Raw genomic sequence first — 17,717 nt, 5'->3', positions numbered from 1 at the left:
TGGAAGAAAAAAAAAATCAATAAAAAATAAAAAAAAATCTCAAAAAATTTTTAACCTCTTTTTTGTCGATAAAAATAGGTCTAGTTTCATCTTTTTTCATATGTACACTTTAACGTGACTTACACTGTATAGAAGCAGCGCAAGAAACTCAGTTGCTATTGTTAGTCAGTTCCCGTTAAGGCCTACAGCTAAGCCAAATCCTTGTGTAGGTTCACCACAATAGCCCAGTTGATGGAAATCAAAATGGCAAACTCCAGAAATTCTCAAATTAGTTCGTTCGTTTCAGCGAAATGACGTCCACTGCTGGACAAAGGCCAACCCCAAGAATTACCATAACGACTTGTCATGTGCTGCCTGCATCCAGTAGCCTTATTCACGTAACAAAACTTCAACGACAACAAAACACTGAGTTGCGATCCTATCGGGTAATCGTTCTATCGAAAATGACCCTTGTGAATACGGATTTAAAACTGTTTTCCAATGGGACGACTTCTGAAAGTCAGCTAGATCTTGACTGTCAAAATACGTGAATTAGGCCACAGCTATTTCCCGCGACCTTCACCACATCGTCCGTCCACCTGCCCACAATACGTCTTCCGGCCCGTGGGCACCACTCGAGAACTTTTCTGCTTTTCTTACGGACGTAACTTATGGAAGGTACGTACTAGGGATGTTAAGGATATGTAGTTTCGGTTATGGATACGGGTACGGATATAGGAATAATATTATACCGGTTTCGGTTACGCTTATTTTTTTATTTCGTATATCCGAAAGTTTAGGTTACGGTTACGGATATCTGTGCTTTAGAATGCAATTTTCAGTAGTTGTCCAACATGGTTCATTAATGGCCTCATACTTTGACTTACTTGACTTTGCCTTTACATATAATGCTATACAAAAACAATTTAAACTGTCTACATCCGAAACTATCCGAAACTTTTGAATCGGTTTCGGTTACAGTTAGTTTTTTTTTATTTTGGATATCCGAAAGTTTCGGTTACGGTTACGGATATCCATAACATCCCTGGTACGTACTTACATTCTCCCCTACTCCTGGGAGCACCCATGGTTCCTTCTTCTATCTTCAACTAAAGAAAAACATGAAAACTCACGAGTGTCTCGCGCAAGTACTGCAGGTCCTTCTCTGAAGACAGCTCGCGCAAACCGGTGGAGATCATCATGGAGAACAGCGACAGGATCAGGTGCCCGTTCTTGCGGAGGATCTTGAACGCCTGCGGTAAACATAATATTATTTAACGGAAAGCTGGTTATAGATTGACAGATGTTAAGGGGCGTGGCTTAAATGCGTTGGTACATTTTAGCTATTCCTAGACCTTGTACAATCTAATTTACTCTCTTTCTCTCTCTACGTACTCGTACATACCGTACGAGTCAAAAGGTTTGCGGAGACGGAAGCAAGTGGACCAAAAAACTAAAAAGCATGATAAAGGTGTTCTAGGTAAACTAATACGTTGTGCAGTCCCCACACTGGCTTTGCATAAAATTGAGTAAATAAAACCCCACTCGCGCTTGAAGCCATACTTTTGCTTGAAGTGACAGAAGTCAATGTGGAAGTTACAACACTAATAAAGCCCTCACCGTCTCGCAGTGCTCGCGGAAGATCTTGAAGTCGATGGGCTCGTTGTCGCCGGAGCCGCGCTGGCCCTTGTTGATGACGTGGATGAAGACGTGCGTCAGGACGAAGGGCACGCGCTCGCGCTTGAACCCTTACTTCTGCTTGAAGTGACAGAAGTCAATGTGGAAGTTACAACACTAATAAAGTCCTCACCGTCTCGCAGTGCTCGCGGAAGATCTTGAAGTCGATGGGCTCGTTGTCGCCGGAGCCGCGCTGGCCCTTGTTGATGACGTGGATGAAGTCGTGCGTCAGGACGAAGAGCACGCGCTCGCGCTTGAACCCTTACTTCTGCTTGAAGTGACAGAAGTCAATGTGGAAGTTACAACACTAATAAAGCCCTCACCGTCTCGCAGTGCTCGCGGAAGATCTTGAAGTCGATGGGCTCGTTGTCGCCGGAGCCGCGCTGGCCCTTGTTGATGACGTGGATGAAGTCGTGCGTCAGGACGAAGGGCACGCGCTCGCGCTTGAACCCGTACTTCTGCTTGAAGTGGCCGAGGAAGTGGCCGAAGTCTATGTGGAATAGCTGCAACAATACAATACAAATTACTTAACATTAAACATTAATCTGACATTTCTACGCCACATGGCAAAATATGATGGACCTTTATTGTAATAGTTAAGACCTCATCACTGTACCATATTTTAAGAAATAAATCATTTGAATTTGAATTTGTATTTAATAACCCACCAACAATATTCGGCATAAGTTTCTAAGTGATTACTTCGTCATAAACTGTGATTGGTTTGTTCTTATATTCATCTTTCAAAATATAGAGATCTTTAAAATCAGTAAATCAAAAAGTTAACTCGTTCACTTTTTTGGTCAAGAAAAAATTGCCTGATTCTACTCCTAGCGATTTGCTGTTTAGCGAATATCGTCGAATAAAAGCACAAAAACTGATATCCAGCTATGTTGTTCAAGCTTTTGTAGTCAATCTATATCATCTGATTAGATAGATTGAACTGAATCACTATTTCCAGTGCTCATATGTTTCCAATCTTACCTGTCCACTCTTCTTGACCATAATATTGTCCGGATGCCTGTCAGCGATGCCCAGTACGTAGGTGGCAACGCAGTAACCGGCGCAGCTCATGGTGAATTCATCCACGGCTTTGTTGAACGCCACTTCGTTCTGCTTGCCGCCGTCGTCTTCTGTCTGCTTCTTTAGCCATTCTGTTCGGAGAGAGAAGAGGCTTATTATGATCGTAGAATTTCTATGATTTTTTTTTTTACTTTTGCGTGTCATTACATTTTCAACTGGACCAAAGGGATCCAAATGCGACATAAAGTAGTAAATAAGTACTTGCAGCATGAATGGTTTGGATTCATAATTAAAAAAAAAAACATTTCTAATCAAATTAAAAATCTCTAATCGCCTCTGGGCAATTGATTAATGAGGGTTTTCACGAATGAAAGATCCGCTAGATCGCGGGACGTGGATGTGGGGTCTGACTGCTGCGTGATTTTGACATATCTGTCAATGTCATGTCAAAAATAACCAATCATGCAGCATTTGGACCTCGCGTCTACGTATTGCCATCTGGCGGATTTTTCATTCGCGAAAACCCTCATTGGAGAGATTAAATAGCTAGGTCCACACAGCACACGATCTAATGTGGAAGTGTCGCGCGCGATCGGATCGCGGTGGATCGTCCTGTGTGGACATCTGATGATGACAATGATGATATAATATTTTAAACTATTATGTTGCATTTTTACTATAAAATTATCACTTCACGGTCTGCCCGCGACCATGACTCGTGCAACCGAGCCGAAACGTCGGGAGGGTAAATATTTTATTTACCGTTAAAATAGATATTGTTGTTATAAATCCCGTGAAGTGATAATTTTGACAATGATGATGATTAATAACACTCACGTAACAGCGTAGCTCGGTATATGGTGGAGGCGGCGTTAAACAGCGCGCTCTGCTTCTGAATGTTGGCCACGGTCTCCGCGTCTTCCACCACTTCGATCATGCCCACCTCGTTCTCCATTGAGATGCAGTTGTACGGGCTCAGTCTGGTTAAACAGAAACGTATTTTGAGTTGAGGTAAAAACAAAAGACGACTATATTTGGCTTTAGGGCTTCTATAGTCTGGTCCGGGAGCACGTAGAATTTTGTCCAATGACCCCAAGCTACCCATCCTTATCGCTCGCGCGTAATTATGTTGCTGTCGCGCTCGCACACTCACTGCGGGCACCCGTCGCACAGTCTCGACAGCAATATAATTACGCGCGTGCGATAAGGATGGGTAGCTTGGGGTCATTGGACAAAATTCTACGTGCTCCCGGACCAGACTATACACAAAACTGGGAATCAGCGCGACACAAAAATTGAGTGCGCATGAATTGAGTGGGAGTTCGTAGATTTTTACGATACGACGGCGCATCGCAGTTTTGTGTACAAGCCCTTACAAGGTTTGTGCGTTGTCATCTTCAAGTTAAAAGACGACTTGGCATCGTTACGTACGGAAGGCTATAGGCTACGTCACATCACGCTATGACCAATTGGCTCCACTCCTATTGGTCATGGACGAAAAATGTTGAAAAAACGGAAAAAAAATATTCAAATTACTTTCACGCGTACAAAGTCGCGGGTTAATCGTTTCAGCCAAATGACGTCCACTGCTGGACAAAGGCCTCCCCAAGGTTTTCCACAATGAACGGTCCTGCGGGCTAATAAACAATAATAAAGCCTATTAACACTTTCATTTGATTTGTACATATTCTGCAAACTTAGCATAAGTCGTCCATCTTTCTTCAAAGTATCTGACAACAAAACTCACCTAAAGTCATATCCATGGCTCTTCCACAGGCGGTCCATGATCCTCAACATTTGCAGCGTGAACATATCCTGACGGAGGTCGTCGCCGATCTTGAGGATGATCCTTATGTCCGACCCGTTAGGGTCTACATTCTCAAAGTCTACCATCAGAGGCCGCATCTTGCTGTCCATCACGCGACACCTTTCGGGCCTAGGAAAAAATAAAAAAAATCAAAAAATCAAAATCATTTATTCAGTTTAGACCACAAGTGGCACTTATGAACGTCAAAAAATAAAAAAATAAAAGGTAGCCCTTATGGGGCACTTTACATGTCTCCTAATCTTTTGGGCCCTACCAGCGCTTCGAGACAAACATATGGCAAGTGCTGAGAAGAAACGCCGGAACAAACTCATAAATAAAAAATGATAGAGTTAGACACAGGACACAGCTTGAGCTAGATGGGCTAGCAAAGTCTTTTTTTTATGCAGAACAAGGCAGATATTTGACCGCAATCGCACCTGATTACCAATAATAATAGAACCATGTTTTGGGCCTATGTCTATTATGTAAGATCCTTTGTACCAACCAACAAAGTGAGATGCTGTCTAGGATGGTACATGCTGCCCTGTTGTAAGTGCTTATTCACTCTCGCTATAAAAAAGGCCCGGATTATAGTGTTCGGGAAAGACAGCAGAATTCCAGTCCCTAACTGTTCGCAAATTTATTCACTAGAAAAGGGGTTACAAGTGTCGCTGAATTGACATGTGACGTCATCCTCACATACACGTCTGCTGACTGCGTGCAAAAACATCACCACGCCTTATTACTGTACTACAAGATTACTTCGAGATTTGAAAATTATAAATAACTTGAAAAAATCGAACTGCCTAAGGCGGGAATTGAACCCACGACCTTCCGCTTGCCGGGCGACTGCTCTTCCAACTGAGCTACTTAGACACTGGATGAACCCGTCGAAATTTTCAAGTGTAATACGCTGTTACGGCCAGCGTTTGTTTCATCAATGTTAAGTATACCAGTGTTAGGCAGTTCGATTTTTTCAAGTTATTTATAATTTTCAAATTAGTTTGAGATGCGACTCTTAACGCTAAAAATTAAATAACTACTTCGAGATTTTCTGCTTTTCGCTATATCTCGCTTACTTGATCCTCCTGCAGACGAAGCTAGGGTTGAGCGGCGACACGAAGTCGGCCAGCATTTCCACGCAGTGCGGCTCTTGTAGGTGTTGCTGTAGCGCTGTGCGCGCTCTTGATATCTCTCTCCTCTTGCGGATGCACTGGCTCGCCCCTAAAGTGATATAAATAAAGTTATGAGGATTCAATTCGCTCGTTGGTAGATGCTACATAATCGCAATACGGATAGAATATACAGGGTGTCCCAGAATGGGTGAATCAAACTGCTAGGGGAGGCAGCTCTACTAATGTACTATCCCTAAAAAATATGAAAAAAAAATTGAGTTCGGATTTTTTTTTTAATAAAGTGCTCTAAACTCTAAATCTAGTCATTATTTTCAAGTTTGTTTACAGATAAACGAAGCGATCATGTACAAAAAAGTACAAATAAACTCCAAACGCAGCGATTATAGCCAGATACTTAGGCAAAGCTGATTTATTTTCACTTAAAAAAAAAAAATTTTTTTGTGTCCTTATGCGCTTTATTTATTTTTCGTATTTTTTAGGGATAGTACATTAGTAGAGCTACCTCCCCTAGCAGTTTGATTCACCCATTCTGGGACACCCTGTATACCACTATCAAATGACTTGTGACACGCGCGGATTTGTTTTGTTTTCGCACGCGCCGTAACAATCAGATGGCTCGTTGTATTTTACGTTTTTCCATTTATCAGATTCGCGCGCCGATTTTCGCACGCAAATTCCGCTCCACAAATCGAAAGCACTTATATTTGATTTCGTTTTACGCAAAATCAAGCCTAATTTATTACGAAACATTCAAATAATAACGAATGGCATATCACTAAGGATGTTTTTAATATTGTGCGGATTTCATCACGGACGCGGGATTTTCCCGCAAGCGTGACACCCACAAGTGTCCTTTTCATACAAGTATTTGCACTTATCGCACGTCTCGCGTGCGTATTCCACGCATTAAAATAAATACTGGTATGAAAAGGGGGAATCCCGCCTCCGTGATAAAATCCGCACGATATTAAAAACACCCTTACACTGAATTCTTGTCCGAAATGAATTGAATTTGGAATGTTATTGGATACTCACACTTGAGTTTCTCGAGGCAGTTGATCTGCTTCATGAGGCTGTTGATGTGGTCCTGGCAGCCGCGGCAGTACGCTTCCAGCATCAGCCCGAAGCGCACCGACACAGATGGCATGTGCATCTCGGAACTGCGCACACGCAGATACAAGTAAATCAGTAAATGGATATACAACCCGGTCGAGTTAAGTGCGCACCTGGCAGCCGTGACGTCACATCGACGCTCTGCTCGTCGGGGGTTGTGCGGACAAGAGGGAGAGTCGCATTCCAGCGAGGTGCGCAGTTAGCACGATCGTATGCTAACTGCGCACCTCGCTGGAATGTATATGTGTATAAGAGAATAAGAATAAGAATATGTCGGTCGTCGTAATAGGGCGTATTACAGTACTTATTATTATTCTGTGGTATTACTGCAAAGTGCTGCCGCCAGAGTGCAGCACTAGCTCAAATATTTTTTTTAACAATAGGGTATTTGACACCACCGATCGATTGACGTACCTACTTTTAAAAACTGTCATAATGAAACTCTCCCATAGATTTTGTAGGAAAACATAAGACGATAACGACGTGACTATTTTAAATGACTAACTTTTTATCATAATTTACAGTTTATTTAAAATTAATTGAGTTTTTAAGATCAGAATGAAGTGTTTTTGAAAGTTATGCTTTGAACTCTCAACTCCAACTCAAGAGAACTCAATCATTCTATTAATTTAATTTTATAGAAATTGGCTAACTGTGAGACCTGCACAGAGCCGTAATAAGGGAGAACTGACCGTAAATGCCAGAAGAGGTAGTGCCCAATGATCATGTTCTTGAAGGCTCTCTGCAGAAGGAACACAGACAGGTCGCACATCAGGTAACACTCGTGCTTCAGGGCTTGCACCAGCTGTAGCAGGTATAGCAGCAGGTCCTCGTCACTGTGAATTAATTAAATTGTCAAAAAACATTACAATTGAATGACATCGTCATCCGAAGAATTACTCCCTAACGTAAAAGACTGCGAAAACGTAGATACTTTGTGTCTTGAGTCGCATACAAAGCCACCAATGTATATGTACTTTATTTTTACATAATCAACATGAAATCAGTCAGTCCCCGCACAGAGATACACTTTTTCCAACTTGACACAGTGTCAGTCCTCTAAGGCTAAGAACTCACGGCGCGATTTTCACCCGCGCCCGCGGCGGTTGTGGAATTGCGGTTTTATTTCGCGGGCGAAACCCGCGTGAGTTGTGCATTAGTTTTTACATAAGTATCTGCATTCTACAGAAGCTGTGGGCCCGCATCCGCCGCGGGCGCGGGTGAAAATCGCGCCATGAGTTCTTAGGCTAAAAAGGTTGTGGTTACATCAGAGCCACCCAAAAATTGGCCAAGTGTAGATATACACCTACAGGTTGGGGGTGCTATCACTGAAATTGGGACGTCACATATCTATCCAATAAGGGTTAGGGATTGTGGGAATGCCTGTCGTGCCCAATATAATGGATCTGCGCCTAAGACAACAATTCGGTGTGCCCGTGAACAAAGTCTACATCGGCAACAAAAAAGGTCTATATTTGCGCATCCTTGTAAGACTTACGAGATCTCCTCCAAGCACTTGACGGCGAAGCTTCTCACAGCGGCGTCGGCGTACGCATAGTCCAGTAGTTCTAACGCCGAGGCCAAGGGGAGAGTGGGCCAGTCCATCAGCATGCGAGACACGCTGGCCGCTTCTGCCCTGTCTCCCCACTCCACACAAGAGAGCAATCGCGGCAGAAGTTCCGGGGCTTCAGTTCGGAAGTGATTTCTGTGGGAGAATAAAAAAATTTGAAGTGAATAAAAGACAATAGTTACTTACTTTGAAACTCTCTTTTTGCCCCTCTATGTTTTGACATGGATACACGACTAACCCAATTTTCCGCATAACGTTTGAACTCCGTCATTTTCCGCAATGGACACCTCATGTCGCACTTTAATTTACTGGGCTGGGCTTTCTAATCGCTAATGAAATTATTGTAAGAGATTTTTTTTCGCATTTCAGCTACTTGATAAGGTTTTTGCTTTTTTTTGTCTATTATTATTTTTTATAATTTCGTCACCATCAGGTGAGATACAGGCCAAGAGCTTCCTTGTTGTGGATAAAAAAAATATATTTTCATAAGTATGAAAAATGATTTTTTGCAACATACCTTAGCGCCCACATATTCTTCTTGTCCTGTTCGTGCATTTCATACATGGGGTCCCTTTCAGCAGTTGCCCTTAGCTTTTCAAAGTCCCTCCCCAGTCGGGCCATGACGTCTGGAGATCCGCTCTCAATGTGCTCGGCATACCCACGTACCTCCTCTTGCTTTGGGAATAGAATCGGGTCTTGGCAATCGTAGCTGAAAGAAAAAGGTTACTCAATATCTGACTGATTAATCTCGGAAACTATAACACCTCTGAAATTAAAATTTAGCAAGTAGGTTTCTTACAGGGTGTAGACATCAGCTAAGAACGGATTTTATGACACTCCACCCCTAAGGGGATAAAACGGGGTTCACGCGTACGAAGTCGCGGGCGGCAGCTAGTCGGTACATTAAGGTGAACAAAATGCCATAAGGCATTCTCTGCTAGTCAACATTCGGACTTTAAACAGAATTGTTACACAATAATAATATTGTGGTCCAAAACTCAACTTGAACTGTAAACCGTCTTTTAGAAATGCGAAAGTCATAATGCCCCCAAAAAAACATCACCTCGGTGTTGTCAATCATGATTAACCAACTAAAGTCTGGTCGCGGAGCACGTAGAATTTTGTCCAATGACCCCAAGCTACCTATCCTTTTCGCTCGCGCGTAATTATATTGCTGTCGCGACTGTGCGACGGGCGGCAGCAGTGAGTGTGCGAGCGCAACGGCAATATAATTACGCGCGAGCGATAAGGATGGGTAACTTGGGGTCATTGGACAAAATTCTACGTGCTCAGGGACCGGATTATAGCACTTACTTGCAGAAGCGAACTTGCAGCGCTGCGCAGGAGTCGGTATTAGGGCTGGAGAGCACTGTTCCTAACGGGTGTAGAAGTTGATCGTCGCCTTGAGTCTCGTCTGCCACGTGGGTTGACATAAACAGCGTCAGCCCATCTGTGCGCAGCTGGTCTTTGTAGTCGAATATCATGGTGTTGGCCCATGCTAGCTTGTTTACAGAATCCTGATGGAATGAACAGATTAATAAGTCATTACATATTTATATTGTTTCCTAAAAAGGTATACTAATAGTGTGATAGGTATACAGGAAGAGAGTAGGGCTGAGTTGCACCAATTTAACCATAACTATAACAATATACAACAATATAGCTTTTTGTATGGAGTTTGACAGACTTTTACATTGTTAAAGTTAAAGTAAGATGCTCAGCCTAAAATGATATTTCATTTGTGATGTATATGAAATTCTTAAAAACTCTAATTTTTCTTTTTTGTGTTCAAAGGTACAGTAAAATGGTGATGTTTTGTATAAACAGAAGACCGAAAATACTAACCTTACTAGAGTCTTTCCCGCGTTTCTTGCTTTTGACTTTTATGATTTCGTATATCCCAAAGCAGAGTCTCGCCATCCTCGGCAGGTTGTGTACCATGATGGGGAACTTCAGTTTCTGGTCCCATTGAGCCACTCCTTCTTTGGATACAGGTGCTGCGCGAGTCTTTTGCGCCTCGCATAATGCTTTGCCGCCGTGGAATATGCCCGCTTGGCATATTACCTGGTCGTTAAAAGGTAAGCATAAACAATAAAAATCTTATGCATAGAGTAGAAGTGAAAGGAGATACAAAGTTGTGTTTTGTAAATATTTGTTTTTAATTTTACAGAAATTATTAAGCTGGTCTTTTACTTCAATATTTATAAAATATTATGAGGAATTGAAGACACGTATTGCAGTGTGGAAAAGGAAATAATTATTTTTTATTTATTCAAATTCAAAATTCTGTATGTATGCCCTTTTTAGGGCATTTCCAAATATAGATTAAGGAAATGAACAGCAACTTGATAACACATCATATCGTACCAAATACATGACATATTATTTGCCTTAATTATTATTAGTCCAAACAGCAATATACATTGTGCTTGCTTAACCCATTAGAGGTCACACACAAAGTACTAATATATTTTAAACTTTTTCTTTATTTTCATATTGAAATTAGAGCAAAAAAACACAAAATACAAGAAAATCCTGAAAAAAAGTTGTTTTCATGAAATTACAGGGGTGTACTCAATTGGGTACAATGACCTCCTAGGTATGCAAATTTTCAAAATGCGCCTTTTCGACAAAAATTGTTTTAAGTGACTTCTTACACTACCAACGCACTGTTAAGAGCCATTTCACAAAAATATTCCGCGCGAATTTAGGTAAAAGCTGTCAACGCAACGTCAAAAGAGTAAAAAGAACGCTGAAATGGACAAAAAAATCTTGAGCCGTGACCGTATTAAGACTTGATTTAAGTTATTAATTTTAAGGTAGAATGAGGTATTCAAACTTGATAAATTAATTTAAATTTTTAATAGAGTTTAATAAGTCTTTTATATTTCGATTCATAATGAAACACGAATAGGTATAATATGTAAAATATATATTAAGTACAAAATAAAGACAGTCACATAGTGAAAAATAAATCTGCCCCCTTACAGCTCCATCATCGGACCCTGGATACAAATAATGAAACACGAATAGGTATAATATGTAAAATATATTAAGTACAAAATAAAGACAGTCACATAGTGAAAAAAAAAATCTGCCCCCTTACAGCTCCATCATCGGACCCTGGATACGAAATATTCGTCAAGGCGAATCACACAAGCCTTAACTCCATAGGGTTCTATTGTTTTGTTACGGAGGTGGCCATTGCATCTTCTCCAGATCCATTATCAGACAGAGCTAAGAAATAAATAAATAAATATTATTATAAGTAAACAAATAACTAAAATAATTCATCTTACTATCTTACTTTTTACTAGTCTTACTAATATTATAAATACGAAAGTTTGTGTGGATGTCTGGATGTTTGTTACACTTTCACGCAAAAACTACTGAACAGATTTTGATGAAACTTTACAGTACAGTACAGCAGTACTAGGCAGTCTGTGTTCAACTATCACTCGGGTCGGACGTTCCTATCGCAAGACCTTTGGTTCACTCAGTTCCGATACGACTCTAGTGCTGTGTGTAATTATTTTCGTGAATACACTGAGTTTATTAATTTCTACGAGTGGATTTCATTTTGCCTGAGACCTACGCCATGAACCCTGAACCAGAAGACCCTGTCGCCAGCGACAGCGACGCTCATCCATCCCTGGCGTCGACCAGAATTACAATGTATAGGCTATAATTTATGACGATCTGTGACAAACTAAATTTCAAGCGGGTGAAGCCGCGGGCAATACTACATATTTCATACTAGCTTTTTGCCCGCGACTTCTTCTGCGATGAAGTGGAAAATGGTTCTAATAGAATTAAAATATTCTAAGAAAATTAATTTTGTTAAATGATTATATTTTTTGATATAAAATCTACACATCATTATGTTTAAATATTTGAATACTTACAAAATTATGAGATCTTTCTAAAACAAAATTAAAACACTACACCTGCCGCAGATTTCTTTGTAAACAATGTTTTTTTGTTTTTCCTTCAGGTGCTAAAATCACCAGGCTATTGTGTGCGCATACTCTGGAGTATTCCACATACAACTGGTCGTCGGAGAAGCATAGATTTCCATTAAGTCTACTCCCGCTACCATATGGAACTCCGCTAAAACTCGTGAGGGCGCCAACACTTGCTTTTGTATCGAAAATTAGTATGAGCAGCTGCGCACGCGGTTGCCCGTTGCAGGCTCTATGCAACCACACTATTTTAAACCGTGGTCCCTAAGCATGAGATGGGAAACTGCACTCTCTTGAATTCTCATGAATTTGATGGTGTTAGGGGAATCCTAGGAATGAATACAGACTTTCCAATGGAATCTCCTCATCAATATTGCGAAATTGCGAGTTGCAATGCAATGTTACGTTTTCACTTGGTATTTTATTGTAATCTGACCTTGATTTTTCAAACACGTGTCAAAATAAAAAAAAATAATTTAAATCAAAAGTACTAAGGAATATTTCATTGATATCAACTTAGAAACAAGCACAGATCACAGAAACTAAAGGGAAATGTGACAAGGGACAAATTGGAACATATTGCTTGTGAAAGCAATGATGACAGTAGCGATGTCATTATGTAAACAGTTTATATTGCTTGCATAGTACTAAAGATTATTCGAACGTTGAATACTGATACCGCAATGGATAATGAGCACATAATTTGATTTCTTTGTGTGTGTGAATTTCTAATACGACACTGAGTTTCGAACTCAGCGCATTACTTAGCATCTCTCTATATTTCTATGGAACCAAGTTATCTCCAAAATAACATTCCACACCTTTTTAACCTAGTCAGGTAATAATTTTAATAAAATACGAAGCACGTCATCTATCAATAGGATATATGTATATTTTAGAAGTTAATAAATTATGCATAAAATATAAACACTTTAGAAGTTTAGTTAAATCGTAGAATTTCTGAAAAACAAGTACTAAAATCGTACTGAAAAAAAAAGTATTAATATGTTATCTAATTTATTTATTAAACGTCGAATTTTATCAAAGATTTTGGACTAAAGTTTTTGAAAATATTTTATAGCCAACATAGAAAAAAATTAGGATTCTAAATCGTGAAAGAAATTTTTTTCGGAGCCTATTGCCTCCAAACAAACAAACAAACAATTAAATCTTTCCTCTTTTATTAGTATAGATTTAACAACAGAACAAAACGCTTCTTTTTCTTCTTCACGAAACAAAACTCAAAGCGGATAAATAAATAAACAAATCTTTGGACAATTTCACAGCGCCATCTAGTCCAAAAGTAGGCAACCAATATGCTTGTGTTAAGGGTGCTATCATAATGGATATACTTTTTTATAATTTATTTATTAAATTAAATACATGGTACCTACATATTATACATAGTTACACCCAGATCCGTCAAAGAAATTAAAATTCATCATTTCAATTTCTGCTCGGCCGGCCGACGCGAAACAGCCTCTCGGCATAGTATCAAATGTATTTGGTCGCCGTACAAATCACCGCTTCACGACACGAACGCACGTAAACGTCACGGCGGGAAAAATGACACACGTCCTGCCTTGACGGGCGCTCGCGCCATACTAATCGATGTCGGCTTGCGCATTGTAATTTATACTGATATTCACATCAATATTTTGACAAAGTGGTTACTAATATTTAAACAATAACTGTAGAAATCAATTCTACAATGAATATTCTTTATTTTGGGATACTTTTATTGCAGTTATTGCTGTGTTTTTAAACCAAAAACCACGATCAAAATGTGACGTTAATCTTCAAATTTGCCAAATTATTTTTAGATTTTACTCAATAATGGTAATGAAATTCAAGAATCTATTTCATTAATGAACTACAAGAATATATGTCCGATGATTACTTTATATTTTTAAGCTTATTATATGAGCATAAATAATAGATACAGGACTTTGAAAATGAGTCTGCGGCAATTTTTTCGTAAAATGGTTGTGGGAGATGGGGCACTGTGAATTAAGCAAAAGAGTTTTAGTAAATCCGTTTCATTAATGGTCAACAACAAGGATCGACCTATCTTTCGCAGTTATTAAATAATCTCTGGGTGTTGCTTAAGATAGTAATTCATGCTTCCAAAATCTTAGAAATTCGCACGAAAATGTAAAATGGCTCTTAAATGACAAAGAATATACCCCAGCTCTTTTTCAGTTTTGATAGGATATTTTCCAACTCATTTTTGAAGAAAAGCCATCAACTATTGGTACAGCCGGACGCATTTTCGTTGTTTATATAGCATATCTCTTCATCTAGTGACCAGTAAAGTATAGTAGGTACATAGTCTCTCAAGGTAGCTTGTGGTACTCACATAGTACCAAATCCCCTAAATAGGGCTTTATAGGAATCCCAAATATATTGTGTTGATTGGATACTGATATAATTATAGCCAATATAAATATCATAATGATAATGAGAAGCATCGTAGTTATCTATTGGATATAATAATATTATTATAATCAGCTTTTTTCAAATACTGTGCAAGTTTGAGGCCCTTCAGCTCTTCATAAAATATAGCAAACTTATCACCACAGACTTCGGAAGTAGGTATCTACAGAGATTGAAAAATTATGACTTTTGATTGGGTGCAGATTTGTGGGAACCTATCGGCTTATTTTTCACGCCAGTGGTTCATTATCACTGTCGTCCTATAAACTGCCTTTGCTGCCACTATCCCTTCTGTTCATAAATACCCTTTAGTACGTCTTACGGTATGAAAAACGTCGCCATATCCTCTTTTTCATTCAACGCACTTGTATCAGGTGGTATAATTATTAGCCAAAATACGTTCATCGTCATAACTATCCTGTAAAACGGCTCCAATAACATCTTCAAGTCCCTTTTAGCTCTTTTGAGCTGTAAAATGTTACGAAAGAGCAAAAAATAAATATAGTTTTTTTACTTACGCATGTTGTCATTGTACCCAACCGAGTACAGTAACTTTTACATGACCCTAGTTTCATTTGAGATGTAAATATTATATTATATTGTGCTTTATGACTTACTCTGATATGTATTCTAAAGTAATTAAACAAAAAAATCGACTTATGAGCAGTAATTGTTATAAAAAAAATAAAAATTAAACACCTACCTCCACTACGTTTCGGTGACACAACTTCAACTGTTACTTTTTATCAAAAAAAGTCCCACTACCCGCGTAATTTTTGTAAATATACTTTAATAGTGTCATAATGACGTAAAATAACAAGTCAACCCATGTTAATTTTGTGAGATTTGCAATTGACACGTAAAAATATAGCTGTACCCATTTGAGTACAGTGACCTCTAATGGGTTAATAAAAATAATTACATGCAATTTTACAATTAAAATACATTTTCTGATATGCTCTTGAGTGTACATGGAAAGAACATAATTTTATGTAATTACCTAGGTTTTCATGGACACAAAAAAATATTATCAAAAGTCTGGTCGCCGAGCACGTAGAATTTTGTCCAATGACCCCAAGCTACCTATCCTTATCGCTCGCGCGTAATTATATTGCTGTCGCGACTGTGCAACGGGCGACAGCAGTGAGTGCGCGAGCGCAACAGCAATATATGATAAGGATGGGTAGCTTGGGCTCATTGGACGTGATTCTACGTGCTCGGCGACCAGACTTTAGTATAATCTCACCTCCACAACCCGTCCGGGGTCGACGTTGAGTCCCCCGACGGACAGCACGTTACACGAGTAATTCTTCTCCAGATTCCACGACATGACGTACTTGGTGCGCCGGCGCATCGTGCTCGAGTGTTCGGACGTCAGCCTCGGTCGCTCCGGTATAAAGTAGTCTTGGGAGTCAGCTGGAAAGGAGTATACATTGAACTATGTATCGAAGATTCTAACAGTTTATGGATGAATGCTGCACAAAATAAAACTCTAGCCATCATGAACATTGAGGGCTATCGTTTTAGTGCTCGACAGTTGGCACCATTGACGATTGAAATTACCCTAGTCTACAGTGGCGCCATCCTAGCGAGTCTCCTACCGCTTCAGCGCTTGTCACCAGTTGGTGCCACTAGCTTTGCCACAAGCACGTGACTGACAGTGATCTATGGCCTAATTCACGTATTTTGACAGTCAAAATCTTGCTGACGTTCAGAAGTCGTCCCATTGAAAAACAGTTCTAAATCCGTATTCACAAAGGTCATTTCGATAGAACGATTACTCGATAGGATCGCAACTCGGCGATTTGTTGTCGTTGAAGTTTTGTTACGTCGTCCCATTGAAAAACAGTTCTAAATCCGTATTCACAAGGGTCATTTCGATAGAACGATTACTCGATAGGATCGAAACTCGGCAATTTGTTGTCGTTGAAGTTTTGTTACGTGAATTAGGCTACTGGTGAGCGCTAAAATGATAGCCCTCATCAGTTGGCAAAAAGGGCTGTAGTTTTAGCGCTCACTAGTGTGCGCCACTGGCGAGTAATTTACTTGTAGCTAAAACAGTGGCGCCAACTGTTGCTCTACGATCATACTGGATAGCTTTCAGAATAACCTACCTTACCTAATACAAAAAAAGCTTTCATAATACTATTACAGTCCTGTTTTAGTAAACGTTAAAAATATTGGAAAATAGATCACCGACTCACTCAGAAACTGTAGTTTATCCATGCTGACAGTCATGACCTGTGGCACGAGGTCTCTGGAAAGCATCTCCTGGATATACTGGAACTGTATGAGGGGGTAGTCTCCGAAAAGATATTCTTCGCGACCACACACTTTGAGCACATAGTTGGTTGCGGGTTCACTGCGCATATTTAAGGAGTTGGCCTGTCTTCGAAGGATTATTTCGATGTGCTGTGCTGGCGTCCTAGTTATAGGCACGCATAAGGACGATGAGAACTGAAATATAATTTGGCTGTTTATGTGTTGGAAAGTTGTTAAAAGAAACTAAACTATTTGGTTGCAAAATCGTTTTACATTAGAGGAACTTTTTCCTTATTCATTATCCTCAATTTTTGTTGTTTACAAACACGTGAGTCATTACTGAACTACCAAAACAATATTGAAGCGATTAACACTTATCTTTGTTACCTTCGAAACCTTAGCATATTTTTAGCTTTACAATTAAATTTAAATACCTCAGAGTTGGCGAATTTGGTTACAAGTATGAAGCAGTTCTTATTTAGGTGGCTCTTCAATGTAACTGGTACGGGCTGTTCTGCTAGCCTCGGTGGGCACTGGTAACGGAGTCTTTCCAGCCATGTGCTTTGCATTCTCTTCATCAGACTCTCTTCAGCTAGACTCCTCATTTGTTTACGAAAGTCATTCACTTCCAAACTTCTTAGACTATCAAATTCATTTAAACCTGGAATAAAATGATCACAAATTCAAAGAATTCTACCTTTTTATTTAATAGTAAAAAGATAAACAAATATCACTAGTAGATATTCGACCAA

The 17,717-nt window shown here is 39.7% G+C and overlaps 1 protein-coding gene across 1 annotated transcript in view; it reads right to left on the bottom strand.

The window, feature by feature from the left end:
* The window catches only part of LOC135071685 (phosphatidylinositol 4,5-bisphosphate 3-kinase catalytic subunit delta isoform), a 28,005-nt gene that overhangs the window by 8,916 nt on the left and 1,372 nt on the right, over positions 1 to 17,717 (bottom strand). Inside the window, exons 4-18 of the mRNA XM_063965463.1 lie at positions 17,400 to 17,626; positions 16,908 to 17,160; positions 15,950 to 16,119; positions 10,151 to 10,369; positions 9,620 to 9,822; positions 8,823 to 9,014; positions 8,234 to 8,440; positions 7,428 to 7,571; positions 6,658 to 6,782; positions 5,566 to 5,710; positions 4,427 to 4,615; positions 3,517 to 3,659; positions 2,641 to 2,810; positions 1,980 to 2,159; positions 1,113 to 1,232 (exon numbers count right to left, since the gene is read on the bottom strand). Coding sequence (XP_063821533.1) covers positions 1,113 to 1,232; positions 1,980 to 2,159; positions 2,641 to 2,810; positions 3,517 to 3,659; positions 4,427 to 4,615; positions 5,566 to 5,710; positions 6,658 to 6,782; positions 7,428 to 7,571; positions 8,234 to 8,440; positions 8,823 to 9,014; positions 9,620 to 9,822; positions 10,151 to 10,369; positions 15,950 to 16,119; positions 16,908 to 17,160; positions 17,400 to 17,626 — 2,687 coding nt within the window. The remainder of the gene's footprint in view (positions 1 to 1,112; positions 1,233 to 1,979; positions 2,160 to 2,640; positions 2,811 to 3,516; positions 3,660 to 4,426; positions 4,616 to 5,565; positions 5,711 to 6,657; positions 6,783 to 7,427; positions 7,572 to 8,233; positions 8,441 to 8,822; positions 9,015 to 9,619; positions 9,823 to 10,150; positions 10,370 to 15,949; positions 16,120 to 16,907; positions 17,161 to 17,399; positions 17,627 to 17,717) is intronic.

Source organism: Ostrinia nubilalis, chromosome 5 (genome assembly GCF_963855985.1).
Source record: "Ostrinia nubilalis chromosome 5, ilOstNubi1.1, whole genome shotgun sequence".
In the NCBI taxonomy this organism is placed as follows: Eukaryota; Metazoa; Arthropoda; class Insecta; order Lepidoptera; family Crambidae; genus Ostrinia; species Ostrinia nubilalis.
This window is presented reverse-complemented; position numbering and strand designations above follow the sequence as displayed.